This window comes from Lampetra fluviatilis, chromosome 9, assembly GCF_964198595.1.
Source record: "Lampetra fluviatilis chromosome 9, kcLamFluv1.1, whole genome shotgun sequence".
Taxonomy (NCBI): domain Eukaryota; kingdom Metazoa; phylum Chordata; class Hyperoartia; order Petromyzontiformes; family Petromyzontidae; genus Lampetra; species Lampetra fluviatilis.
Genome location: NC_136283.1, coordinates 10,657,725 through 10,673,122, shown reverse-complemented (window position 1 = coordinate 10,673,122; position 15,398 = coordinate 10,657,725). Strand labels below are relative to the sequence as shown.

The following is a 15,398-nucleotide window of genomic DNA, read 5'->3' as shown; positions in this document are numbered from 1 at the left end:
TATTATTAAAATAATAAAAATAGAACTTTTATATTTTTATTTCATTAAAATAATAAAAAATATATATGTATATTTGTATTATTTACCTTCTACGTGACTTTACCGAAAGAACCAAGAATATTCACTGGCTTGTTCACCTTCGTAAGAGGAACCAATTTTTCATGTAGGTACAGCCTTATAGAATTCTCAGCGGACGAGACAGCCATCAGAAAACATCCAACTCGCCTGCAATGCACCCCTTCAGAGTGCTCGTTAATGGGATTGGCAACTGGGCAGTGGCACATTCTTAAGGAACTGCAGAGGTTTGGATGGTGGCTCACAGAAGACACATCATCGTGTACCCAAGGCTCTCAAACCAACTGGGCTGTCAGCTGTCTAGTAGATGGCAGTCAATCAAATTGGCTTATGAGCTATGGAGTGCAGTGTTTTTTATTACACGCTTTTTTTTAACTCACTCCGTCTGTTGTCTTATCCTCAAAAAAATAGTGTAACTCAATTTTTACCCACTTCCCAATGTGCTATCGACTGCAAACTTGGTATACTTATGTCATACTGATGACAAGACTATATCATAATTTTTTTTAATTTAAACATTTTACACGCTTTTATTCAACTCTGTTGTATCCTCAAATATTGTAACTCAATTTAAACCGTCTTCCCAATGTCGTATCGACTGCAACCTTCGTACAGGTATGTTATATTGATGGCAATACTGTATTCTATCATTACAATTTTCAAATATATATTTTTAAATAATATTTTTTACGGGTACACTCAACTGACGTTGGCTGTAAATCACCACGGTCCCTTACGTCACGGCAAGCCTCGGGGCCACTTTCTGGAGTCGTGGAGTTCTGCCATTACTCGTACGGTACATTTAATGAAAGCGTGTTTAAAAAAAAATGTTTTAATATTTTTTCCCTCGTGTGTGGGGTTTCTCTGGTCACACCAGTTTCTTCTCAGATTCAACAACAATCACAAACCTGTACACATTTCAAGCAGGCCTCGACAAAGTCTGCACTCAGAGTTATGGCATACCTGGGTAAACAGGTGTTATTCTTACTACGAGCAAATATATGCATTAAGCCAGTTTTTCTTCATAGCACATGTACAAGTTGACACTCATTTTATGCTGTGTATACACAACATACATGTTGTTAATCGAGGCACTTTGTTATTGTTCAAATTCTGCCAAATTACTGCCACTAACTAGTGTCTGAAAAAAGTGCAATTTTTATTTTTTTTATTTTTAATAATGTAAAGCCAATATTCTGGAGTCCAATGCATGCTGGTTAAAACACAAAACATCTAAAAGTTTGAACCTGTGCAATATATATATTTGGTTCATTACCTTATTTAGCCTTTTATATTGCAATATCTCCGGACATCTTTAAAAGGACTGCTTCGTGGAGTAATCACTCACGAGAAATGTGCTCTGCAGGCTATGGCTCCACAAACACATACAGTCGTTATACCAACACTCTTTCAACCAGAGCACATTATATCTTGGTAAAATGAGCCACAAATCACTGTGTCCATTAAAAACACACATCGAATGCAGGTGGTGGCTCAGAAGGCAATGCCCATATTGCAAAACTGAGCCTCTAACACCGGAAAACCTGGGTTCGAGTCCTCAGCTACGAAGATGAAACCAGATTATTAAGTACAGCAAGTTCGATATTCTCAACCCAGTGACCAAGTGGGCTATGCAAAATGACATTATACAAGTTACATTTCTACGATTGGGCTAGCGATACATTTGCGCAAGTATATTTTACAACAGATGTGAAGTGAACCGATGGTGGGCGATACAGCTGCTAAACACCAGTAGTCCTGCAGCACCGACTTACCAGCACCATCCCCCTGTGATACGGAAGACTGTCCTGATTTCTTCAGTCTTGATGTCAACAACAGAACTGGGATAGACCAGGTGAAAATAGCAGCCATGTAGCACCACAACAACAGCGAGGCTAACCACACCATTGCAGGTTTCACATTTAAATCCCATTCCAAATGTTGGCTGAGCCCATCACCCCTCTGGGGTTGTTAAAATGAGTACCACTTTGTGGCAAGTGAACAATAGTTGTCCTATAACGCGAACAACCATACAAATGTGGTGTTTCCCCCACTGGTCCAGGGCTGCCAACAGAGATTGGCATTGCCCAGTGCATAAGGGAGACACTTAGACTAAAAGAGTCACATATGAAGAAACACGTGACAGGCATCACCAACTTGTGTTACACCCTCCAGAACAGGATTCCACAAGATCCAGTCTTCGCAGCCTACCAGTGCACTTTCCCACATCTACCAATCTTGTCCATTAAAACAGTCGTTACATGTCGCAACACCTGATGATTGGTAAACATAACTCGCATAACATAAACGGCACCGATTCAAATTAAGACAGACGCACGTACACAAAACGCATCTGCTCGTAACTGTATCAGAGCTGAACTATATAAAAAAAAGATTTATAAAATCATGAATTCTTAGTGCAGTCTCTGGTGTTGGCACCGAGATGATTAAAACTCGCTACACTCAACGGCTCGGTCACATCACGAGGTGGGCCGACAAACAGATGCCAACCCGGGCCAGCCACCCGCCGGCGTTGGCTCTGGCGCTCGCGACACGGCGAGTCTCCGCAGTCATCCGAGCTCAGATCTGCAGGTTGATGTACGGCAGGAGGTATCCGGCGGCGAGCAGGTCTCCCAGCAGGATGACGGCGTGCTGCGGGGGCGACTCGATGTCGATGGCGACGCCGCGGCCGCGCAGGCGCGCCAGGCCGGGCTCCGTCACATTCTGACAGCCGCTCACGGACAGGGAGCGCAGCGCCGGGCAGTACTCCGCCACCGTCCTGCGCGCACAGTGATACGCCCGTGCGGTCTTTAACTATGGCTTACTGCTGATATATAAAGTATCAACTTTTTAATTATATCTAGATTTGACGTTTTCGTCACTGCAGGGATCCATACTCTTTGGTTCTTTCGGTAAAGTCACGTAGGTACAAAATAAAATAAATAAAATCACGACGTTTCGGGCGCAACACAAGCGTCCTTCAATTGCTGAAGTGAGCAAAAGGGCTGCTGTATCAAGAGGCTTTTAGGTAAGAGAGGGAGTGAGGAACCAGGGAGGAGAGATAGAGAGGGGGTGTGGGGTAGGAGGCAAAGCCCATTGAGCTAGACAGATCTTTTTCAGAAGTGACCTGGCCACGAATGATAGCTCAACGGAGTGGCTTATCATGTGGAGATTTATAGCAGACAAATACTCTTTGTATTTAGACGTGTGTATGCTGCGCTCAAACACAGAAATTCATACATACTAAGAACAAGAGCCATGGCATTCAGGCAATTTTCAATAGCAACTCATTAATTAGGCGCAACTGTGGAAGCTTTGTATGGCAGTGGCTTAAAGTGACCGAGTTGTTGAGCCAATATAAACGGGGTTTTAAGGTGTTTACTGAACACCTGCTTGTTGTGTTTAGTTCGTTGTCCTTCACCCGCACCTCTGATTAGCAGAGTTGGCTACAGACGGTGCGAAAAAAGTTCAACTTAAATGCATATGACCCGTGTGATTTGACTGGGAAATTCCATTCCAGTTGTCCACTGATCATATTTGATATTGGACATCTGTGAAAAAGAGCTTCATAGCTCACCGGAATCCTCCAGGATAAATAAAGTTTGTGATATTTGTCTAGATAACAGCAACAAACGTTAATAGAAAAGATTGTGACAACTATCGCTGGTGACAACTGCTGGAAACAATAACCCTGACATTCCCCTAATGTAGCAAGGCCTCAAGGTTGTTGGTTAAGAAGTATAGACTTGGGGCAAGCGCTATTAGCAAGAGCATATTAGGACTGGCACATTGGTGATGTTCACACACTGCACCAGGTGCTCATTAAAGTGGAGTCGACATAGGAGAGGCCCAGGACAGGTGGTTCACGTTACAACCTGCTGCTGCTGTTATTCACGGGAGGTACATACACCCGAGTAGTATGTAGTGCAGCGTGCTAATCGCTTCACTACTGTTCTCCACACTCGGACAGACACACGCGCGCGTGTGCGGACGGCGAGCGAGCGAGTGGCACTGACCGCACGGCAGCGTTGGTGACGCGGAAGCAACCCGAGATGTCGAGGTGCTGCAGTCGGGGGCAGCCCTTGGCCACGGCCTCCACGCCGCGGTCCGTGAGGCTGCAGTCGAGCGCCACGCCCAGCGACATGAGGCGTGGGCAGCCGGCCGCTAGGCGTGCGAGGCACTCGTCCGTCACGCCCAGGCACTCGCTCACGTCGCACGACTGCACGCCGCGCACAACGCGCACGACACGCACGGGCGCACATGTGCACGATGACACCGGTTTGCGATTTTCCAGCCAGAAGGCAATGCCCATATTGCAAAACTGAGCCTCTAACACCGGAATAGTCTCTTATCCTTTCCCCGCACCTCCTATGAGCACGGTTGGCAATGTACGGTGTGAAAGAAGTTCAACATACATACCAACAATTCTCAATATGAAGGTGTTTTGGTAATATGTTCCAACAATGGAAAAAATCGCCAAGGTGATGTGTTTAGGTTCCGTAAAGATGTGAATCCGGTCCATATTCTCACTACTCAAAGCAGCGCTGAGCAATGCTGGACATCTGTGAACTACAAGACATCTCTGAACTACAAGACATCTATATTCTTGGTTCTTTCAAAGCTTATCGGATTCATCCAGGGTAAATATTCTGATAAAATATTCATCTGCCATCTTCATTGACAGCCCTGAACTGTGATAACCGACCACAAGGGGGCGCTCATTTTATTGGCACGAGAGAGATCGTGGCTTGACGAAACCTTAAATTTCAAGTCGCATGCCCTAGATGCAGTACAATCCAGTTGTGGTCATTGTAAGTTTGCTAGTAAACCCCAGTTATGGGTCGACTCAGCTCATAACCCCCCTGAGGTGGACAGTGAGAATCACTCTGTGGGAAGTCAGCAGTGGTTGTCTTCTATTATAAAAGCCCGGCATTCCGTTTGTCCATAAACTAAATTATAAGAGCCTATCAGAAAGCCCGAATAAAAAAGTTATAGAAAGTGCCCCCCCCCCCCCAGATGTGGGGGTAAAAAGTTGATCCAACAGGTTTACACAAATTGTCGACCCCCCCCCCCCCCAAGTCAGTAATATCTACAGACATGGGGGTACTAGAGAAGATGATATCAGTGGCGACGACGGACGAGGCACAAAGCGCTGAGAAGCCCTCCGCTGGAGCTTGAATAAAACCGCCGTCAGACGCCAAAATTTTGGTACGACTAAATTTGTCATTGCCAAAAAAAAAAATAGAATTTCTACCAACTCTACCACTACCATGGTAGTGGTAGAGTTGGTAGGAAACTTGTGTGTTTTGATTTCGCTGCTGATTTATAGGGCGCAGTCTAAATCTTAAACCCCGGCTCAGTGCAGGATATATTTATCCTACTCTTCATTTCCTTTCACAACTCACTCGAGTCCTTATGACAAGCAGATTGCTAAGCGACAGCAGGAGAACATCCGAATGACACCCACCATATGCTATAGGTTTTTTTCAGTCTTCACAAAATATTCAGAAAGTTATTATAAAAGGTCAAATCAGGAAGAGGCATTAGATCCTGTCTTGTATGGAACAGTAAACATATGTAAATGTATACTATTTACATCGTTCGTAAAGATATATTTCATTCATGAAAACCTGAGGCACAAAATGCAGAAGGGATTAGAATGTTTGGTCAATTCGGTTTCGCCGGGATGCTTCGCATGTGAGAAAACACAGGAGTATCTTCAGAAAAACCAGCACGCATATCTAGTAATAACTCCCAAAAGCGTCCAAACGGGACCACAAACCCGCCTGCTGTACTATCTCAGCCCAGCGGATTTGACAGGATGACAAATCTCCATATGATCCATCAACCATTGCCTCCAAAGCTCTGAATCAAAGGTGTGCATCATCATGCCCGGCTGTATTATTAGGCACCACGGTGGTGAGATGTTAACTCCCTCGCCTGGTATCGATGAGGTCGTGGCTTAAATTCCGACCCTGACACCTGTATATTTGGAGTTCACATGTTCTCCCCGTGGTAGCGTGGATTTTTCTCCAGGTCCTCCGGTTTTTCCCTCCACATTTTGAGCGATGTGATGTGCCCAGGTCACTTCTAAAAACGAGCTATATAACTCAGTGGGACTTACCTGGTAACATTTAAAGTTTATCGTGATTAACGGCTCTCAGAGCACCTAGCAGTTTCTGCCAGACACCACCAACTACCCCCATGAAAGTCAAGGCGTCACACTTCACTGCAATCGCCGCCGCCGCCACTACCTCCAGCTGCGGGCAGCGCTCGGCAAGGCCGAGCAAGCACAGCGGCTCCAGCCACTTGCAGCCGCGCAGGCCGACGCGCCGCAGGCCCGGGCAGCTGGAGGTGAGCGCGTGCAGGCCGGCCGGCGAGAGGTGGGAGCAGCGCGCCAGCTCGGCGCGTCGCAGGCGGAGGTTGCGCCGCACGAGGGGCACGAGCTCGGCGTCGGTGAGCCAGGAGGAGCAGCCCGTGAGCACGAGCTCGCGCAGCGCGCTGCTGTGCTGGAACAGCTCGGAGAAGCACGTGCGTGGGAACGTCGACGCCACCTGCGGCTCGACGGGAACAGCACAACGCGAAGGCGGGCAGGCGATTATGTATGCGTAATCAACAGCTTGATATCTCTCAGATGTTTCAATTCGATGGTTTCTTTACTATGAGAGAATTTGTTCCCAATATATCAAGCAAGCATTGGCTTGATATATAGGGATGTACATTTTAGATTATTTCTAATAAGCAGTCGGGCAAGTGTATGGATGTTAAACTTCCTTCGCACCGTATGTTGGCAAGCGTGCTAATCAGAGGTGCGGGGGAAGGACAACAAACTCAACACATGAAAGCAGTTCTAAAGAAAAGCGTTTTCAATCTATATTTAAACGAGTTAATGTCAAGTCCATGCCACAGATTCTCATTACCTCCTTATATAATTGAGTTTTTTTTCTCTCTGACAGTTATGAGGTGAGAGCAGGGTTGCCACACGCTTTCTGGAGGCCCAGGGAGAAATTCCAAATGAGGCACCCTCAGGCTTTGCTGAACAAACTTTTCCAGCTGCCTCCCCCCTCTTTCTCTGCTATAAATTTCCACACAGTAATCCAAATTTGTTGCGCTATTATTTGTGGTCAGGTCGCTTCTGAAAAATAAGTTAATAGCTCAGTGGGCTTTACCTGGTAAAGCCCAAAAATTGTTTCGTTTTATTCGTTTTTCAAGTGATTTTTTGCCTCTCCAATACTTTGCACTCCCATCGTGTTTTCACATCGTCCGCCGTTGTAACGTTCTGACCGGGCCCTGCTGGACATCTCTGAAAAAGAGCCTTTACAGCTCATCTTCTTGGTTCTTTCGGTAAAGTCACGTAGAATGGAAATAATAAAAATAAATAAATTATGCGCCCATACATTTTTTTCTTATTTTATTATGTTTTTTATTTCCATTCTACGTGACTTTACCGAAAGAACCAAGAAGATGAATCCCTGCAGTCACGAAAGCTTTAAATGGAAACTTTTACAGCTCGTCGAATTCCTCCGCGGCCGTGGGCGAACGGGCCACGCCGGCCGGCTCACCTGGCTGAGGTCGAGCGAGTGGGCCGCGCTCAGGTGGAGGCGCACCAGCTCGCGGAAGCGGCGGCACACGCACTGCAGCTGCAGCAGCTGCGCCAGGGGCAGGCGGGACAGCACGTGGGGGATGAGCACGTCCTCCCACGGCAGCTCCAGCAGCGAGCGCCTAGGGAGGGAGAGGGCACGGGCGGCAGGGATGGCACACATCGTGTTGTTACAATGTGACAACGCGATTTTTTTTATTACTAAATTTTATGTACTTTTCTTTTTTTATATATTTTTTCGATCTACGTGACTTTACCGAAAGAACCAAGAATACAAAAAATAAATCATTATATTTGATTCATTTCACGAGGTTGAGAAAATTCAACGTGGAGTGTATTTAAAAAAAAAAGGTTCACTTCATGCTAAGGAATCTGAATATTTCAGAATTAGAATGCATATTTAGACTGGAGGAATCCGATGAGCTATGAAGCTCTTTTCACATTTGTCCAGGTCACAGATGTTCCAGTAGGTCGGTCATCTCAGAATGGCCAGCTGAGATGACAAACTATCCTCCGTCCCGTATTGGTGTCCAACACTTCTCCCATGAGCCACACGGCCTTCTGTGAGTGCATCTCATCAGCACAATTGGTCTCAGTACAAGCAACGCCCAGGACCGGTTTCGACATTCAGCGCCTCGTCAGCAGTCAGGCTCGCTTGAGCCAATGCTGGTGACCTGTCCGACGTTTCGGCAAGGACCTCTCTCTCTGTTTGACAACGGGGGGGGGGGGGTCTCAGCTGAGACCCCGGGGGGGGGCATTCAAAAACCGAGACGCACGAATCGACCCACTAATCGATAAAATCGCCACCGACTCGACTCCCCGTGCACAGATCACGAAGGAATCGAACAAAGCAAGTAATCGTCACCGACGATTCAACCCGTTTCAATTGCCGCAAGAATCGTTAAAAAAATAAACGTCCCGGCGACTCCGGAATCGATTCAGGCTCATAAATAAATGTGTGTGTGTGTGACAAGCTCCTGAACAACAACAGGAGGCACGGGGGAGCACCTGCGGGCAACCTGCGCCTCCATGGAGCCCGGGCGGTCGCTTGTGCCTCGCGCTGTTGCAGCATGCGACGCTGCCGGTGTTAATCGCTCGGAGGGGCAAGCGGCGGTCGCGGTCCGGCTATCAACAGCCGCGAAGGGGGGGGTGGGCGCCCTTTGACCCCAGCCCGCGTTGACGTCACTCCTTCTCTCCCATTGGACGAGATATCGATCCACGGGTGATCCAGAGTAAGGTTGTATCGATTATCGCGCGCCTCGCGATTAATCGGTCGCCCCCCCACCAAAAATAAAATCTCACGCGTGCGTGCGACTCGCTCGCGCGTGGCGGATTGAAGGATTTGTCGAACACGTTGCGGCTTTGTGTGTAGGGTGTGTCTTGTGTGGGGTGGGGGGTGAGGAATCAATTCCGGAATCGATTTGTTAGCCTTGGAATCGTGATCGGTTGATTCGGTCTCATTTATTGCGCTTGTTGTGATGGGGCTACGTTCAACTTATTTCGCACCGTACGTAGCCGACCGTGATAAATCTCATGGCTTTTAAAAAAAAATGTTTTTACGATCAGAGGAAACAAGAAGATCAGCCCCATACGGTTTACCCGTTATTCTTGTCCAGGGAAATTGAGTTCAATTTGGGCAATTTTCTGTTGTCTATTTGTGTTTCTACCTTGTGATGGGACTTTGTATGATGAACGTTGAGATTTATAAGGGCACGGGGTTATCAATAAGGTCTGGAATGCTCTGTAATGAGGTAGGCACTGATAATCGGAGGTGCGGGGAAAGACAACAAACTAAACACAACAACAATCATTTATAAAGAGTCTTCAATCTGGACGATTTTAAAAGTGCAAAGCTCCCTGTGGATTCCTAATTATCGGAAGAACGTTCCAGACGGCCGCAGAAGCAGCGCCATCTGAAAACGCGAGATGGGGATAGGGCCTCATTGAGGATCAAGGATTTAGGGTTTTTATTTTCAAGAGGGTCCTGTCAAGTCTTTATCGATGTTGCTGCTTCTGCTGAGTGTGATCCCAGTGGTGGTACATGTTGTTTGTCGTTTATTGTGAAAATTCGGTCACACTTCCTATGATCACTTTTACATTGCTTTCACGGCTTTATTTTGGAGATTTCGAAAAGTTTTTTGGTTTGGCCATGTTTATTGTAGTACAGAGACTGATGGCCTTAATCTAAGTTGTCTTGTTGTTTTTGACTTGCATCCCACTGGGATTTTTGCACACAGTGTTGGTGTACGGTGCTTTTTCTGCAATATTTTGCTGTCTTTTCTTGGATTTTCTGTTTGCACTTAGTCACATAGTCACTTTAAGATGTTTTCTTGTTCATGTTTTTTGTTTGTTGCGGTTGCACCAGATTCAAGAGCCGAATGGCTCACAGGGCTCTACCTAATACATGAAACTGAAAGAATGTCTGTGTGTCCCGCGTGTGACGTCACTCCACATCGAACAGCCCCCCACAATAATCATGAGCAGGTGACGTCTTCCAAATGGACACCCCCCTCCAACCCACTTAATATTAATTAGCGGGTGACGTCACTACACATGGGGGGGGGGGGGGGGAAGGCGCCTCCTCCCCCCTCCTCGGCGTCAACTTACAACCCTCACCTCGTCATGATGAACAAGGGATAATGACCTTTAAATGAAATAGGTCTGTGTCACCGCGCCCTTACAAATTGCACACGAATTGATGCAATGAATATCACGTCCCGGTCTGCTTTTCTCTTGCAAGTTTCAGATTTACTGAAATACACCCGTCCTTGGACGGGCAAAAGGCGAGTTTGCAGAGATTTCAGCATTGGGATGGTTGCATACCTATCAACCCCTTGTCAGTATCTACCTTATTATAGACCAATTCAGACCTTATTGGTCACCCCGTGCCCTTATAAATAGCAACGTTCATCCTACAGAGCCCCATCACAAGGGAGAAACACACAAATATATTTAAAAAATGTTGTTGCCTGTATTTATATGGACCTAAAAACTAAACTCCCCGGTACAAGATGAACCGTATGGGTTGACAGGTATGTGGTTGGCTCATAGCCGTTAATATTGCGTGAAAAATAACTCGCATTCATGAGTTACACTGAGGCCTTTTTAAAAAAAGGCAACGTTTCGGACAGTGGACCTTCAAAAGGACACGTTACATTGTTATAACGCCAGTATACAACAACTTCCTGGAGACACACGAGGCTCAGGTTCTGCAAGTGTGTTGTATTTGCCCATACATCGCCCTGTCCCTAGACTTTGCAAATCAGAATCAGTAGATTGGGGGAATCTGAAGAGCTACTAAGCTCTTTGTCACACATGTCCAGTAGGGGCGGGTCAGAAAGTTACAACAACAATACAACATCCATGACAGGAGTGCAAAGTATAGGAAAAGTAAAGCAAAGTCACTCAAATGTGACCCGGTCATGGGTGGAAAAAACCCGATTTTTCCAGCGGCAGGCATCGGGTTTTCTTTTTTAGAACCAGTTAAACCGGATTTCTCCCAATCTCAGATGATCGGGTTTAATATAAAAGACAATTAAACCCGATTGTAAAAAACCCGACTGTGCCACCCTTGGCCCGGTCCCACTCCGCATCCAACTCGCAGAAACTGGATGAACTTGTCGACAGCTTTGTGCTCGAGGCCTGTGATGTGCAATCCAGTCGTCTACCGTATACACGGGATCACTGGCGCATGCGATGGGAATGTCAGCGTTGTGTTCGTTTCTTATGCACTCCCCAGGTGTCAACAGCGCAAGAGGCTTCCCCATGCACACGGGGGGGGGGGGGGGGGCATTGAAAGTTGCGACGTTCACATCGCGTGTGGTTATTTTCAGTGTTCGTTTCAAGCCAAATCTGCCAAAAGTTTTGACGTGTCCATTTGCTGGCTGTGCGTTGTTTCGCTCTTGCCCACTTAAATGCGCTTACAATGAGCCCTTTAGCGAACAAGGTGAGCCTGCTGGCTCTTAATATAATAATAGCTCTAGCCACCCCGTGGCATCGCTCAGAATCCGCTCAATTAAAGAGTGCGCTTGGAACGATTTCGTAATCGCAACAGTTTCCCGGGATACGAATCGAACACGTCAAGGTGCAGCCCCTGCAACGTTTTGTTCTCGCCATTGCTGGCGGAACAGACTCGAATGAGAGAGCTCACGAGAGGCTCACTGGAGGGTATTTGGCCTATCCTTCCACGCTGGCCAGATGACGTGACTTTACCGAAAAAAAATAAGAGTATGAATCCTTGCAGTCACGAAAGCTTCAAATCTAGAGTCCATCTCTTCTCCTCCGGCCCGCAGCATTGCCTGCCGGGAACTCACCGATGGGACTGCGTCCAGATCTTTCAAGAATTTGTGAGCTCGCACAAATTCTAGATTTGAAGCTTTCGTGACTGCAAGGATTCATACTCTTAGGTTTTTTCGGTAAAGTCACGTAGGTAAAACAATACAATTTATAAAAGTAATAATATAAATAAAATAATAAATCACGACGTTTCGGAGGCAACACAAGTCTCCGTCATCAGGTGGGACCGTCACAGCTAGATTTACTGTATCAAGTGAGGCAAAAATTCCAAGATACAAGTTCTTAAATACAAGTTGAGGGGGGGAGGGGCTTATCTGAATGTGGTAGCCAATGAATGGAACGTATTAAACCCAGGATGGATCTCGGGCATGCCAGCCTAAATGTTTCAAACCGGCGAAGATGTTCCATTAGATGGGGATGGGAGGAGGGGTCCACGTGTCAAAAGCATTGAGAAGGGATGGCATGGCCGTGGCCGTGAAGCCCTCGATGCTTCGTGCGGAGCGACTGACACCAGGTTCACTTCCACACAGCCGACTAAAAACATGAACACCGCCCGGCTGACTCAGGGGAGTGAGACCTCTGCTGTCAAACCGGAGCTGGTCCATTAAAGCCATGCATGGCAATACATCGGGAGAGCCGCAACACGACCCGACCCAACAACCATCAATCCGATCACGGGCAATGAAATGGAATCGTTACACAAATCGATTCAAAAGCAGAGTGCGGAATCGAGAGAGGGAGCGGAAGGGGAATGAATGGGGGGGGGGGCAACGAATCGTTACCATTCTATTCTCCGTGTCGATTACCCGGATCGCTCGCGTCGTCAAGGCACGCACGACGCTTGGCCCGCGTTGATTGGCTGACGCCGAGGACAACATTCCGACTCGGGCCTCAAATACCGCCAGCCCCGCCCCGATTGGTTCGTTTCGCTGCACGTGACCGTCACCTCGAGTCGCACGCGCACTCACGCGATTGGGCGAGCCATACCCCCCCCACCATCACCCTGGCGCGTCACGTGGTGACGTCGAGGCCCAATCGCTCCTCACGGGGGTGCGAGCCGCGGGTCACGTGCTGCACCGCGGACGCCGCGCCGCCATGTTGGGTAGGGGGGAGGGGCCGCGTGACGTCACCCACCACGACGCCTCTGCACGTTGTGTACAGTGCATTTGGTGGGCAGAGCGGCGCTAAAGCGCAACAACCAACAAGACACACAACACGTTCGTCCATAACGCCGTGACCATACACAGGAAGCGAGAGGGGACGTTTCGGGTAATGGGTCAGTTTAATGGGTGTTACCCCCTGATGGTGCATTGAAGGGCCATTGTCCGAAACGTCGCCAAAATATTAGTTTTTTTGTGTTCTCCCTTCAAGGCAACGAAGCTATTAGTGCACATTTTCAGTTTCCCCTCCGACACCCCCCCCCGCCCCCCCATTGTAATGATCGGGGCAGCTGCACCCCCACCCCTTACCAACATGGCGTCTCTGGGCTCAGCGGGCGTGGTGGGGGGGGCGGGGAGTCGTGAGGGCGGGGGGTGACGAGGGTGGGGGCGGGGGGTGACGAGTGTGGGGGCGGGGGGGACGAGGGAGGGGGCGGGGGGTGACGAGGGTGGGGGCGGGGGAGACGAGGGTGGGAGCGGGGGGGGACGAGGGTGGGGGCGGGAGGGACGAGGGTGGGGGCGGGGGGGACGAGGGTGGGGGCGGGGGGGACGAGGGTGGGGGCGGGGGGGACGAGGGTGGGGGCGGGGGGGACGAGGGTGGGGGCGGGGGGACGAGGGTGGGGGCGGGGGGGACGAGGGTGGGGGCGGGGGGGGACGAGGGTGGGGGCGGGGGGGGACGAGGGTGGGGGCGGGGGGGGACGAGGGTGGGGGCGGGGGGGGACGAGGGTGGGGGCGGGGGGGGACGAGGGTGGGGGCGGGGGGGGACGAGGGTGGGGGCGGGGGGGGACGAGGGTGGGGGCGGGGGGGGACGAGGGTGGGGGCGGGGGGGGACGAGAGTGGGGGCGGGGGGTGACGTGGCCGCGCCGCCGCCATATTGCGGATGCAGCAGCGAGCGGGAGCGAGGACGCGGGCGGAGCAGCGATTTAGCAACAGAGAACAGCGTCCACGGCGATAGTAATTACAGCAGCAACAGCAGCTAGTAGCGATACGAGCGGTATACTACCCGCTTCGCTAGGCGTGAGAGTGAGAGTAGCCGCCCCTTGCAATCGTTGACGCCCGCGAGGACCGCGCCATGAGGACGTCGCCCCCCCTCGCGCCGGTGCTGGCGCTGCTGCTGCTGCCGCTGCTGTGCGGCCTCGGAGAGGCGGACGAGCACGACCACGAGGCGAGATGGGGGGCCAGGGGGGCGAGATGGGGGGCCAGGGGGGCGAGAGAGGGTGGTTGAGGAGGAGGGGGGGTGCAGCGTGGGGCACTCTTCTGTGTGACGGGGGGGTAGTGAGAGTGGCCCCGTCTCTCGCAGACGGCAGCTTGCAGCTCGTGGGGAGTGTCTCGCCATGGCTCTCTCTCTGTGTCTCTCATCTCGGCCCTCTGTGTGTCTCGTCGTGTCTCTCTGTCTCTCTCATCGTGTCACATTTACGACAGCGCGTACGCGTCTCAATGCGAGCTCCCTCTCACTTTCACTGTGTCACCAGGCCCTGGCGTCCTCTCTCGGTGTGTCGATGTCTTTCTCGTCGACCGATTCTCCTGAATCCCCCTGGATCTGAAGCAATGTGTCTCGTTGTGCTTGTCTCCGTGCGTCGCCGTGTCTCCGACGGACTGTCTTCACTGGCTCGGACCTTCTCGCGTTGTTCTTATATCTGTATGCTTTTGTTTCAACTGCGTTCTATCTTTTTTAACTTGTGTCGTCTCTACCCGCCTGACTACACCCGCCTGTGTCTCGTGTCTCCCTGCGACATGTACTACTCTCCTCGCCCCGAGCCGTGTCCCCGTATCTCCTCCACGTGTCTCTCTGCCATTGTCCCCCCCCCTCTTGCTTCCTGTGTCACTCACTCCCCCTGGTGCTGTGTGATTTTCCCTGTGCGTGTCTCATTGTCCCCTTCTCACCTCTTTGCTCGTGTGGCTCTGTTTATTCCCTCTCTCATTTGGTTAACTATCCAACCGGGCGCGTGGATTTTTGTCTGTCAAAGTGCATCCACTCGGCTCATGAACCTTACCATGTCGATAAAGTAAATAACAGTGGCAACACAGTCAACAGCGGATGTCCTTTGGGAAGATTAGACACCGTCATAGGAACGTGGAATGTGTGTACACCCAAGGGCGCAGGGCCACCAATGGAGAAGAGGAACATTCCCACGTTAACTTTCATTCGAGTTATTGGTGGAGGGGAGGCTTGGGGGGAGACGAGTTTGCTGTGTACTCTTAGCTCGTCCGTGCACGTGTGCAGCAGGTACAGGTGTGCGATCCGCCATAGAGAACTCCACGTTGTCACA

At 49.8% G+C, this 15,398-nt stretch overlaps 2 protein-coding genes across 2 annotated transcripts in view; one reads left to right on the top strand and one right to left on the bottom strand.

The window, feature by feature from the left end:
• Window positions 1–925: 925 nt before the first annotated feature.
• FBXL15 (F-box and leucine rich repeat protein 15) lies at window positions 926–8,834 on the bottom strand. Its single transcript, XM_078859441.1, has 5 exons — window positions 8,684–8,834; window positions 7,638–7,797; window positions 6,330–6,629; window positions 4,092–4,294; window positions 926–2,854 (listed from the first exon to the last, which is right to left on the bottom strand). Exons 1-5 carry the CDS (start codon window positions 8,704–8,706, stop codon window positions 2,656–2,658), a joined length of 885 nt encoding a protein of 294 aa, XP_078715567.1. The 5' UTR covers window positions 8,707–8,834; the 3' UTR covers window positions 926–2,655.
• A 5,143-nt stretch (window positions 8,835–13,977) lies between these two features.
• The window catches only part of TM9SF3 (transmembrane 9 superfamily member 3), a 64,428-nt gene continuing 63,007 nt past the window's right edge, over window positions 13,978–15,398 (top strand). Inside the window, exon 1 of the mRNA XM_078859761.1 lies at window positions 13,978–14,293. Within this exon, the coding sequence (XP_078715887.1) occupies window positions 14,201–14,293 (93 nt within the window). The 5' untranslated portion in view covers window positions 13,978–14,200. The remainder of the gene's footprint in view (window positions 14,294–15,398) is intronic.